The 14,273-nt window shown below is 36.0% G+C and overlaps 1 protein-coding gene across 6 annotated transcripts in view; it reads left to right on the top strand.

Annotated features, from left to right (window-relative positions):
* The window catches only part of KCNQ5 (potassium voltage-gated channel subfamily Q member 5), a 594,633-nt gene that overhangs the window by 328,242 nt on the left and 252,118 nt on the right, over positions 1 to 14,273 (top strand). Inside the window, exon 1 of one of the 6 annotated variants that reach the window (XM_032274420.1) lies at positions 4,601 to 9,449. The exons of the other annotated variants lie outside the window; for them this stretch is intronic. Within the exon in view, the coding sequence (XP_032130311.1) occupies positions 9,406 to 9,449 (44 nt within the window). The 5' untranslated portion in view covers positions 4,601 to 9,405. Of the gene's footprint in view, positions 1 to 4,600; positions 9,450 to 14,273 lie in introns of those variants that run through there. 6 annotated transcript variants of the gene reach the window in all.

Here is a 14,273-nt window from a genome sequence, read left to right as displayed (position 1 = left end):
GAATTTGAGTGCACCTATGTTGAGTCATAGCTTCCTCACATACTATCTCTGTAACTCTTAGCCTTAGTGTTTCCTGTTGGTAAAGGGGGAATAATGGCAGGGTTGTTTTAAGGATTAAATGAGGTAATACACGTAAAGTATTTAGAGAAATAGCTGGCACATGATAGCCTGTGTTAATTATCTGTATGCTATAAGTTCCTGTGGAAAATAATTTTAAATTAAAATTAAGTCATAAAGAAAAAAAAATTAGATGAGTGAAGAAAATATGGCATAATATGAAGGACATTAGTGTCGGGTGGGATCTTATTGAACAAAGATTCAGAAATCCCTGTTCCATAAGATTGTCATTGAACTGAAATGTTTATAAAGTACCTAGAGTAAGATAGATCTCAATGAGAATTAGTTCCCTTTCCCTGTCCAATATCCTCAATTTTATTTATTTTGACTTCTTTTTAAATTTATTTTTCCTTTCATTTTTTAACCTTGATTCCTTCTATCTTCATGCATCAGATGAGTTGCCTAACCTGGCATGAATCCTGTCTGACTAGAGAGTCTCCCCAGCCCTGCTCATGTCCGTCCATCTGCCCGTCCGTCCTTCCTTCCTTCCTTCCTTCCTTCCTTCCTTCCTTCCTTCCTTCCTTCCCTCCTTCCTTCCTCTCTTCTTCCCTTCCTCCCTTCTTCTTTTCCTCTCTCCCTCCCTCCCTTCCTTCCTTCTTTCTTTCTTACCCCTCCTTTCTTCCTTCCCCACCCCCACGTCCCTCCCCATCTCTGTCTTTCTTTCTTTTCTCTCTAACTACTGATTGCTGGTTTCCTTCTCCATGCCAGGCACTCTGTGGATTCTTGGGATAAAGCTGGGAAACAAACCAACATTGTTCTAACCCTCTTGTAGTCTAATACAGGGAAAAGGTATTCATCAGATTACCTCGCTAATGAATGTGTAAATACAACTTTAGATAAGTGTTCTGAGCAAACAGAATGCTGTTTTGTAAGGGCATATGTCTGAAACACCATGCCTGTGAGAGTAAGAGAGAGTTTACCCAGCCCATAGGAGGGGAAGGGCATTTTCTGCTAAAGCAGTAACTCCTACAGAGGACCTGTGGCCAGAGCTGCCATTGTAAGAATGTGACTGAAGCTCAGGGAGGCAGGTAACAGAGGTGCTAAGGCTGTCTACTGGAGAGATTTCAGAGAACTAGAACAATATCTAGCAAAAAGTTGCTCTGCTTTAAAGATAACCAAACAGTATTTCATGATTTATTTCTAAATGAGAATTTTTTTCTTTTTGATTTACAGAGCCACACATTTTAAATATATAAAGGCTAGTCACTGATTGACCTGGAATATCCAAATTAAACCTATTTCTCTTATTCTGCATAAATTAATGTTAATATTATTATCAGTAATTGCCCCCATACATAGCCAAACATGCATCAAGAATTGTATGATTACTCTACGTAAAAATTGAAAAGTGGAATCATTCTTGACACCTTAGCTCCATAACTGCCAAGTAGACATACAAAGGAGTCTCAAAAATACGTGCTACAGATTAAAAATTAAAGAGACTGACAAAAGAATTAAAGAAAGCATAACCTCCATGGCGGAGAAATTCTGCTTTCAGTATACTAATTGCCTTTTAACTTTTCAGATTATTTTGGGGAAATTTGAATATAGAATTGAAGCTTCAAAAATATCTGAGCCTTCTGAGCAGAAATGCAGGTTTCTTTAAAATAGTTTTTCCTCCCGTGTTCACTGTGGTGCTGTGGGGACTCTGAGGAGATACGGAATGACTGTGGTAGAGGCACTATCTAAAGCTAACATGTCCAGTTTAATTTTGCTAAAAAGTTCATCACTTTGGCCTTGGCCTGCATCTGTGTGGATAAGCCTATTTGACTGATTTCAGGAAGAAAAACGGCTGTAGTTTCTGATGAAAAATCACCTCTTTGAAGTTTGTATTTCATTTTATACTGTATTTGGAATACTTGGCTAGATTTCACAAGCTGTTTAAACTTACAAAGCTGAACTGCTCTGAGGGGAGATTTGGAAATTAGATAATTGATTTGTTTTTTTATCCTTTTCATCATCATATCATTGATTCAACTAAAGAGGCAATTCAACATTAAAACAAGCACAATTTCTTTTTATCCACTACTTAAATGTACACTGCACTGTTAGTAATACATGTTATTTTCTCACCCTTTTTTAAATTAAATGTGTGGTTCAACCATTTTTCAAAAGCATCAACCTCTTACACAGTCACTGAAAGATGATCTTGCCCTTCCTTGTGCCATACAGAATCTGCATAAATACATCCTAAACTAAAGGCATTGTTGAGGATCTACCACTTCAGATGGGGAATTGAACTTAAATAATTTGCTAGTGTCAAATGAATGCAAAGCTGGTCTCTCTGTGATGAGGCTTATTTTTAGTTACTAACAATTTTTGTAGCCTAAATTACAGAAAGCAGCAATCATTTTCTAGTGCATCGGCTCTTAAAATTAATCAGGCAACTGGATTAATAATAGCATATTTTTGTTAATAACTTACAGAAACACCTGTACTTATTCACCAAAAATCTTCAAAATGATATTCTAGTCAAGCAGTGTCAAACTATCATTTGAAAGTTATTGAACAAATTCTAGGAGTAGGTTATTACTAAGAATGAGTTAAATAGCTTTTCAGTACATTCATTTGAGGAGATACAGTGGCATAGAGGTTAAGAGCAAAAGGTACCAAGTTAGACTACCTAGATTCCAACCTTAATTTCAATAGCCACTAGTTGTTTGATCTTGAACAAGTCTCTGGGCATCAGTTTTCTTATCTGTAAAATGGGAATGATGTTAGTAACACACAATGACTGCTAACATTTAGCTCCTACTTTGCACAAGGTACTGTTCTCCATAAGCAAGAGAGAGAATGACAGATATCACATGCCTAGCATTCTTCTAGGACCGATTATATATTTAACCTTCACAACAACTGTATAAGTCCCAGAGAGTATTATTTCCCCCTTTTTACAGATAGACACTTGGAAACCAAGAAGGTAAACAACTTGCCTGAATTTATCAGAGAACGTATCAGAACCTGAACTTAGACCTGGAACGTTAAACCGCAAAGTCTGTCTCCAACCACCACTTTAAAGTGCCTGATTCACACATCAATACATAGCTGTTATTTAGTGAGATTATATAGATAAACCACTTAGATCATCACATGGTTCCAGTAAATATTCATTACTATTATTATGTAGTATCTCCTTTATTGTGTTAAATACTTTCTACTAAGATTTTTTTTTTCCTTATACCATCTTTTGCCACATTTTGTGGGATTTGGTAAGATTATCTTGGGGTCAACGCATAATAAAAGGCATCACATGTTTTTAGTTTCTAGTAATTTCGTGCATCAGATTCTGAAACAAATCAAGGTCAGTTTTTTAGAATTATTCATTTTTTTCTACAAATACTTATTAAGCACCTACTACATGCCCAGTATTATTTCAGGACCTATTCTAAGGCATCAAGCAGAAAACAAGACAAAGGCCTGTCTCTCACAGAATTTACCTCCTCGTGAATCATTTTGTCATTAACCGAATTCAAACTTCAAGCTTTAATTCTGGGAAATAGTGCTACAACTAAAACTGAAATCTTCCACTGTTAAACACTTAGGACATTAGCAGGAAGATGTTTATGCAGCCCACAGCCCTCTGTGTCACTGGCCTTTTCTCATGGACTTAAGAAAACTGCTTTAGAGAAAACCTCTGAATAACCTGCCACCCACCTGTGGCAGCCTACCTCAAACCAGCAGCTGAAGGACAGAGCAAAGACATTCCAGGATCTCTGAGAACTGTTTCCATAAATAAAGTCCATTCAAAAACGATGCACTGATCATGTTTTTCTCCACTGGAACATGAGAGGATGTTTCACAAGTCACCCATTCTCCTCATTGCTACGTGGTGAAAGCCATGAGTTCCAAAATAGATGCTGAGGCTTTCAAATTCCTGAGGACAGAATTTGATTCTTATTCCCTTGTTTTTCTCTTGCTCTCATTCTATCAAAAAAACATTCATATTCTGCTACTATCGATATTTCATGTGAAATAATTATATTAGTGAAGATTATGTCCTTTGAACATACAAAGAAAAAACCCCATTATTGTAACAGTATTATTATTCAAGATGCTTTTTTTAATCATTTTATTATTTGAAGGGAAAATGAGCTTTAAAAAATGTAATTTCCTGCAAACTTAAGGGAAAAGTATGTGTTCTTTTCTCTATTTTTTTAAATCTTTTTTCTTTCTTTTTGTGTGTGTGTGTGCATGTGAGACAGTCTTGCTCTGTCACCCATGCTGGAGTGCAATGGCACAATCTGGCTCACTGCGACCTCTGTCTCCTGAGTTCAAGTGATTATCCTGCCTCAGCCTCCTGAGTAGCCAGGACTGCAAGTACACACCACCATACCCGGATAATTTTTGTATTTTGTAGTAGAGAAGGGGTTTTGCCATGTTGGCCAAGCTGGTCTCAAACTCCTGGCCTCAAGTGATCTGCCCGCTTCAACCTCCCAAAGCGCTGGGATTACAAGCGTGAGCCACTGTGTCCCACCTGATCTATGTATACATTGTGGAATGAACCTATCAAGCAAATTAACATATCCATGTTTCCTTATTTTACAATATTGGTGTAGAATATTCTTAAGAGATTGAGGAGGAGAAAAGAAGTACATATATTGCCCACTCACTAATTTTAACATTTAATCTAACTTAGGTCTCACAACAGCTCTGGAAGTAATCAAGTAACCCTCATTTAACCATGTGAAAACAGAGATTCAGGAGCGCCAAGTAACTGGCCCACTTTCACTGACACAGCAGAGCTAGGACTAGACCAGCTGTGTCCAAAGGTCATGTCTTCCCATCAACCACAATATTTTACTTCAGCAGAGGTCATGCAGATATCTGTAAAACCACTGCTTTTCAAGAGAAAACAGTTCTAAACAGCCTTTTATAGAACATAGTGCTATACATATCACATTCATATTAACATGAAAAACCATCTATATGGGTTCCTATAGTTCATCAAAAAACTACCACAACAATGTTAAAGCAATTATACCTTCCATATGAAGTGTTACATTTTAAACAAATTACTTGATGATTCCATTAAAAGGAATAAAAATAATGTAATTGACATAGATGAGATTAGCACCTTTCCCCATTCATTTTATGATATACCTTTTAAAGTCATCATCATCATCAAATAATATTTATTACACATTGTAATTCCTAGAAGAGCAGGATTTAGACTGAAAAACATAACTGAGTTACAAGCAAGACTTATTGCTTATTTAATGTATCATAGACTGCTATAGAAGTGTTATGTTTTATGTAATGATTAGGAAAATCTTTGCATTAATTTGTGGAAAAAATACAGAAAAATCAAAAGCCTACAAACATTTTTGTACAACTTTGAATTTAACTATTTCCCCTAAGAAACCAAAGATACATTTGTTTCTTCTCTGCCTTAACATTCAATCGAATTGAAAAAGCTAGGAGAAAAGGAAATAAATATGGATTTTTTTAATGGTAAAGTGCTTGATATTGCTGTTCATTATAACTTAACTATTAAACAACTTGCATAGAAATCTCAAAGTATCTCAAATATTTATCTCGTTTATAGCATATGGGAGAGGAAGATTCCTTTCTCTCATTTTCCTCCTATGATGATAAAGACCAGCAAGGGGATGTACAGGGAGTTTCACAATGACTTGTGTAACCAAGACCAATCTCCAGACTTTCGAGTCTGATGTCTTCCAGTCTGGCAGTCTCACAACTCTTCATGTTCCTAAGCTTTGTACTTTTAGTTTTCCACCAATGATTATTTTAGCCATATCTCCAGATGACTAACATGCATAGTAGCCTTTAAACCTAGTATTAACCACAGCCGTATTAGCAAGCTCACAGGGCCTTATATGTAGGCTCTCATGGATAATATTTAATAATGATGATGTACAGGGGGAAAAGGTAAAAAAATTGAAACTAATATATATGCTTCACTTAACATGCTATTTCTCCTGAGCTTTGAATATGAAATAGGCATTGTCTCACACTATAAATTTGAGGTCCGGCAGTTCTTAATTTACTCTTTTCATGCTAAGTTTGGAGTATCTAAAATTATTATCATCATAAAAAATTATTCAGACCATATAGAAGGACAGAGTTTGGACTGATAAACAGAGCTACAAGCAATACTTCTTGCTTACTGAATAGATTATTTTCCATTTTAACTACTGTAGAGGTGTTAAGTCTGTTCTTAGCCACTGGTTGGAAATATCTAAAGCTCAGCAGAATATCTCTAATGAAACACAAATGAAAGTGTTGAAGGTTTTCTTACTCTTAGTATGAGATTCAATTCTGATAGATTTAATTAACCACTCCATATCCAGAAACATTATCTGTTTATCTTTCTGCATTTCAAAATGCAAAAAAAGAAAAAAAAAAAGTTGATTTACCTTATAAAGAGATCTCATGGCGTTTATCTATATCTCTCAGTCCATCAATCAACATGTCTATCCAGAATGGCCATGTTTATTCTGTCAAATATTAAATAGTGAGTTTTAATATTACAGCAAAGGACATATCTATTTGGAAAGTTATACAGATAAGTCACACGAAGATAGAGAGTTTATAGTTCATTTTGTTTTACTAGAAGCAATTACAGAATACTTTAACTGGAACTTTGGCTTCTATACAGTTTAGATGCAGTAAAAATATTTTTAACAAACATTTGAAAAAAACAATTTTATGAAACTCTGAGAGATCCAATTATACAATGTTATGGAGAGATACTAACATGCTGAGGTTTTCCAGAACAACAAGAAAATCAATTAATGTAGCACCACATCAATTTAAAAAGCAATTTATCAACTTTTCCTACCAACTCAGGGTCAAATTTCATGGTGTCAAAAACTTAAAGTAATTGCTGGAATGAACTTTGATTAACAGTAGCACAAATTTGAAGGAAATGTGTTAAGGTTCCTTGAGGTCATTCTTATAAGACTAAGAAAAGGAAAATATATTGGCTTCACAAATGGCCAAGACCTTTTTAAAACCAGCTAGCTTACAAATCCAACTGACTTGTTGTTACCATACTACACAGTTAAGAATCATGAGAACAACTTGTTCCGAATCTTCTGGCTGACTCCCCAAGCAGAGTGAGCATTGAGTATCTTCTGTGATTAACATATAAACTGTTTTATTGAGTTTTGGCTTCCTTTCTCTCTGTTCCATGAGAGAAAAGAAAAGAAAAAATTCCTTTTTTCTTTTTAATAGATTTATGGTCAATATAAATTTTTCCTCTCAAGGTATGTATTTTGAGAAAAAAGAAAATGGACATTGATTTTATAGTATTTTTCTGTACTTAAATCTATACCCAAGTAGTATATGTTTTTATATTTTCAAAAAAGAATTCCTTATGTTATTATCTATATTTCACTATTTAGGTTATTTATTGTACTAATAGATTAACATATGCCAAGAGTTCATTTTCATTTTCTTTAAATGGATTCACAAAGGAAAGCCTGAAAGAGCTTGAGTTTTATAAAGAGAAGATGAAGATTTTACACATGATGACTTTAATTGATGTTAACAATATTATCTCCTTGAAATTTCTTAGGAGGGAAGCAGATTTGTGGATCAAAGGAGTTTTAAACATAAAACAAATGCACATGTACTGGATTGTTAGAGCCCCATTCTTTCTGAAAAGCACATTTTAAAAAATTTTTTGCTCTTTTTTGAATAGTATTGTTATTGGATCAAAATCGAAGTAGTGTTCCTTGATTGGCAACGTTCATATTTTTTTATATTCATTCAGGAAACAGCAGAAAAGAACACTTATTTTTAACTCATTAAAATTTAAAGTAAAGCTCAGACATGACATCTTTGGCTTTCTCAAATGGATGCTGAAGGCTGGAAAATTGAGCCTGGCTTGCACCTAGTATTAATTTTCTACAGCATTATATAAATCATCTGCCTGTGCTGTCTCACAGAAAATATGAATAGTGGAAAAATTATTTCCTCTTTTTGAGATATTGTGGCTTTTGGCTCTCCAGGTCTAGAGACAAAGGGTGCAAAATAGAATTACATGTGGCAAATAGCATTTCCAACCACGTTAAGTGGAACAGGACCCTTGGATCCACCATGTTGGAACAGAGCCTCCCATGCAAAGTCATTGACAAGTATGACTGTAAATATCCTTGTAATACTTTTGTGTCTCTCTCATTTCTTTAAAGTAGATTATGAAACATCAACATCAGTCAATGCAACATTTTTCTGAGCTAATACGCCATATGCATAATGTAGTGCCAATATTATAAACTGTTGAGAAAAATTTTAACCACGTGAGTATAGCTTTAAACATTTTCATATTTCACTCATTTTCACATATACCTCAAGTCAATGTTTGCCGATATTCAATTTTGGCATTTTTGCTCAAAAGGGCCAAAATTTTGCACTGAATAAGCATATGAATGAACATTTCTGCAATGGTTAATAAATTTTTCCATTCTTTTTCATAAATCATCATGGGAATAAAACTAGCTGCTACTCCCACCAAAATTACACTGGGAAGCAAGAATAACATTTCCCTTGCCCTTTCCTTCACCCAATAAACTAAATTTGTTTTTTAAAATAGTTATCAATTTAATACTATCTTTAATCATGAGAGAACAAAAGTTCCTTCCCCTTTAAAAAAAAATTCTATACCCTCTCAAATAGTTTTTTATTTAAAACTCTACCACACAATCTTTTTATTCAAAACTCTACCCTTTTCAAATTTCCAAAAGAGATGGAAAAAAATTGCTTTGTTTCTTCAGGAGCAGAATTAGTTTAAGAATATCACAGAAATTTATCTTAAATTATTTACAAGGATCCTGGAAAGCCACATCACTGAAAATCAAGAATAGCTAAGAAAAACTAAGAATTGTGCCCACTAGAAATTTGATTCCTTACTACTTTTTTAAAAAATCTGTCTTGATAGCAGTTTGTAATAATAACTGGTAGCATATACAGTATCATTTCTTCATGACATGCCACTAGCAGCCAATCTTGGTAAACAAACTGATTAAAAGATTATCTGTCATCCAGGGTTTCATCATCTTCTACAGTGATTCACTTGTTTGGAATCAAGGCACAGTCTGAAGTCACTGAATGGAGTTGATGAGGCTAATGCTTCACAAATAGAAAATGAAAATCATCTGAAAGCCAGGGAGAAAATCCTCACTGATTATTGCCAACTTGTTGGTAGGATTCTAATCGTATGGTCTCCATGCATGAATCACAGAAACCATCGGTTGCGGCAAAGCATATCACTTCCTCCAGTGGCATGAGCCCTCTGCTGTACCCTCTATTCACCTGGTGACGGTGATGACAAAGACACTTACTCCTGCTGCAGTCATGACCACACAGGCGTGAGCAGTCCTTCCACAGTTGTGTGTGTCAGAGGGCATTGGAGGGGGGAGTGAATTCCAAGGACTGGAGTGGTAGAACAATTCCAATCTAGCATGGTCTGTCTTGAATTCTAAGAATATGTTTTCATAACTTGGAGGAGGGCCAGATCATGGAAAGGGAAAACTTAAATATTAACGCTTTTTGCCTATCATGATATCATAAAGATTAATCATCCAAATGTAACTTTCTGAGCTCTACAAAAGGTCATGTGAAATCAAATAGACATCTGATCCCAAGCCCTCCGGGCAATCTTCTCTGGCCTGTTTTGTTACCGCTGCCTTGAGCTGAGGATGTTGATTATTGTTTTCTGAAAACTTTAAGCCTGATTTCTAGCACCTCCTGCTTTTCCCCAAATCCAAAAAAATCAATGTTAATCAACTTGAGTATTTTCACATGCAAAGAAAATATTTGAACATGGGACAGTGTGGATATTCTCCCAATGATCAGGATTTTCAAATTTCTTGTTCTTTCCAGATCCTCTCTTCCCCCCCAAAATTATACTCTCTTAAATTAATTTAACCCCTTAGCCTTCCTTTTTTGTTTATTTGTTTGTTTTTGTTTTTGTTTGAGATGGAGTCTTGCATCTTGCTCTGTTGCCCAGGCTGGAGTGCATGGCGCCATCTCGGCTCACTGCAACCTCTACCTCCTGGGTTCAAGCGATTCTCTGCCTCAGCCTCCCAAGAAGCTGGGATTCAGGTGCCCACCACCATGCCCAGCTAACTTTTTAAATATTTTTTAGTAGAAAAGGGGGTTCGCCATGTTGGTCAGGTTGGTCTTGAACTCGTGACCTCAGGTGATATGCCCACCTTGGCCTCCCAAAATGCTGGGGTTACAGGTGTGAGCCACTGCACCCGGCCTAATCCCTTAGCCTTCTATTAATAATACAAAAACATGTGTCCTGCCCTAAGATACATAACTTTTCAGTAATTATGAAAGGATATACCTATGCTTAGTTTTTATTTGATGATGCTGTTCTTATTTTATTTTAATTCACCACTATTTTCCACAGGATGTCCCATAGAACAAGTACTTTCTTAGGGATGAGAATTATGTATTATTTATTTAGAACAAGGGCAAAGTTTAATTCTCAGTACATGGCAAAGCTGATCTCATTCCTGAAGAGTATAGAGTAATGTACTTCTAGAACTTCATCTTCTATCCAAATCCATTAAATTAAAAGGGATTGAGGGTACTGAGTGGGAAAATAGTCAACATTTCACTAAGTAAAATGAAAGTCATCTCTCTGAAATTAGTTTGGCTTATGTAACTCTAGCTAGATAGAAATGTTTGTCCCTGACACACTGAAATCATTACTTAAAAGCAATGTTTGCATTTAGGGGAAAAACATGGCCATTGTAAGTTTGCCAAGTTGAAGGTAAGAAGGATGGATGGTGAAATGGAAGCAAAGAATGATTCAGCAAGATTAGTATTGTTGGATAAGGATAGTTGATGTGTCACACAACAGAGCCATCTTCAAAGTTTGACTTCAAAGAAAATTCTCCAAGAAAACACACTTGTGCATGTACACACATACGTACACACACACACACACACACACACACACACAAAGCAACCACAAACACTTGGTAGTTTTTCCCTTTTACTTGTGCCAACAAACTTTTCCATTCTACTTGGTCTAGGATTTTCTTTTCCTTTTTGATATGCTTCAAGTCTGGCATCATTGAAAATAAATTTTATTAGATGTGTGGCTAGACTCAGTTTAGACCCTTGTGTTTTACACTTCCTAATATACATAGCTCATAACTTCTCCTTCTAGACCACAGTAGTCTAGAATCTGTCTTCCCACTGTGTTAAGAAGTACCCCAAAATTTTAGAAAATATTTTACAGTGATGTAAAATTACCTTAATAAAATCAGAAACTCTATAAAATATTTTAGCCTTTTACACCAATGCTAAATTCTAAACCTAATTTCATGTTGTAAATTACTTTCCAGCTTAAACTGAAAAGTTTAGACCTTGTGACACTCAAAGCCAAGTGATCAAATTCTGCCTTCTTTGAAGTGCCCCTTCTTTGATAGTAACTGCTTCCTTCCTCAGTAATTTTCTAACCAGCAAAACTCTCAAAGACCTTTCTCTGGAATATTCCCTATCATTCATTTCTTCTTTATTATCCTGCCAAAATCATTTCTTCACTGGGACTTTTTGCTATAATTAGCTCAATTGTGTTGTTTTAACTCAAAAGTAATAATCTCATATGCTACATCTACATTACAAATTCCAGAAACAGAGATTGGTTCTCTTTCCTGCATTTCCTGTTTTTTTCTGAGGATCCAGTAATGTGCCCTTGAATGCAATAAATGCTTACTCACCCTCTCTAGTAGGCTGTTTCCATCTGATTCTGTCTTTCATCCCTTCAGTGATTATTTGTTATAAAGTACCTAATGTGTTTTGAGCACACTCTGAGGCTTTAGTTACATACCATGCAGTGAAATAGATTTGGTCCCTGCCCTCGTGTACCTTACAATCCCGTGATGAAACCCACATAACAAGAACTTCTCTGGACAAACATTTTATCCAGTGAAGATGTTTTTAAAATGTGAGTAATTAACATTTTCCCAGGTGAAGCTCAGCCTGACTTGCAGCCAACTAGCTACAAACTAAGATTTCTTTGTTGGAATAACAATTTCAGCTGGCAAACTGTGAATCACAAGACTTTTCCAGCCCTCACTAAATGTGATAAAGGCCATTTATGTTGAAGCCAGGTGTGTTTTAGTTGCGTTTTCATAATGTAGGAAATGACATCAACAAATTTTAAAATGTTTAATGACTGAAACAACAATTACACTTAAATTCCTTTTCAAATCCAATGAATCATACTAACTTGTCACCTCTGTCCCTCTCCCTCCCCACAGAAAAAGAGCTCCTCTCTTAGGACAGTCCCCACCAATCCCTCCTGCCCCCTTTAAATTCTCTTCATGCCCATCCCTTCTGTAACTAAGAAATCTTGGGCTGACTACGCCCACTTCAGGAAACATGAAGAGGACTCACATTTTTAGTTGCCTTTAGAGATGGGAGCAGGGTAGACAGAGTCAGGAGTGGAAATAAGATTTTCTCAAGATACGTATGTTACAGAATTTTGACTTTTAAAGATTGAGAATGTATAAAAACTTAAAAGAAAAAATGTAAAGAAAATAAAGAGAGGCAGTATGGTGAGAAAATGAAGTGACTGGAGGAGACAGCACAGCCAATATTTCACCCACAATCATTAGTCTTTATCTCATATTTCTGGACCCCAGATTTTCCCTGGGGTGACTTATGAAATTTCAATTAACCAATCACCAACAAAGAACAGGAGCAAAACTGAGTCAACAAAAGGCCCTTGATACTTAAGTTCAGATTCCTTGGCAAACTTTCAAAGTTTTTCTTTGGCAGACCTCAGCACAAACCCGTAAGAATATGTCTATGTCTTTGAGTTCATCTTCATGTTCTTCATCCAGCTTTCTTATCTGTAACATAGAACAAGTTTCACTAAAACCATACCAAGCTTCTGGTTCCATCTATAGTGTGTTGGAAAGCCACACCTGAAAAACCAAGCATGTCAGATGCAGAACTGTATGCTATGCCTTCACTGCTGTTCAAGAGGAAAGTGTGAGTGCTGCGGGAGGAAGGCAGGAGGAGGACCAGAGACTTGGTGGGGGGTGAAGCTTCATGGAGAAGAATAACTAAAAGTAGTAAAAAATAATGCTGCAGGAAAGCAGTTTGAGATAACTAAGGCAGCATTCCAGTGTATCCACTTAAGGAAGGGCTGTTAATGCAGCTATGCTTTTGTGGATAAGAAATTAACTTACTGGGTAATTGGATTCTCAGAAGATCTTTCAAGACTCTCTCTCTCTGTCTCTCTCTCTCTCTCTCTCTCTCTCTCTCTCTCTCTCTCTCTCTCTCTGTGTGTGTGTGTGTGTGTGTGTGTGTGTGTGTGTGTGTGTGTTGATAAAAACTCTCACTTCCAGTAAATTTAAAACAAAGGCTATGTCTTACTAATATATCTCATTGGTTATTGAAAAACTGTCACTCTCTAGTAAGTGGTGGCAAGAATTGAAGTTGAAAGTATAATACGACTACAAAATGTGCATTTCTAGATACACAGCCTTTCCCCAAACAGACTTGGCAGAGTAAGTTAGTTTAAATGGTTGCTTCCATCTGTGTGGTAAAATTGTGTTTGACATCTGTTTAAAATGAGCATATGATGCTTGAAAAAGAAGGGCAAGCCTCACTGTTGAACGTGATGGAATCTGGGGCCATGGTCCTCGTGTGTGTGTACAAGCTCACAGCTCACACGGTTCGCCAGTCTTGTCAGCTGTTACTACCTTTTTATCTGGATCCTGTTAACTTGAGATTTGTTCTTAGCTTATGGAAAAGGTCTCCCTGTGTTTTCTTCCTCCAGATAGGCGAACTCTCTTGGCAGAGTTCTTCAAAGGCAGTTAAGTCAGTAGCATCATGGAAATTTGGCAGCATGTTGAGTACCAGAGCAGATCTAAACGTTAGTTTAGGTTATTTTCACAAGCAATTGTTCCACAATTTTTCATCCCTTTATTTTAGCAGTTAGCATAATCACTCACAACTGTTCCTAAAGTGAACCTGCTTGTCCATTCTTATTGTGTAGTCTGAATAACCATGAAATTTAAATTTAAATTGGATACATAAACATTGCAAAACATGAATAAATCATCCAAGGCCTGAATTGTTCAGTTTTCACTTCCTTAAAGTTAATGCAAAAAGTCAAATTGAGGCCTTTGATTAAATAAAAAATTGAACAACTAGATTAC

This window comes from Sapajus apella, unplaced genomic scaffold, assembly GCF_009761245.1.
Source record: "Sapajus apella isolate SASKATOON/1434 unplaced genomic scaffold, GSC_monkey_1.0 scaffold6, whole genome shotgun sequence".
NCBI lineage: Eukaryota > Metazoa > Chordata > Mammalia > Primates > Cebidae > Sapajus > Sapajus apella.
This window is presented reverse-complemented; position numbering and strand designations above follow the sequence as displayed.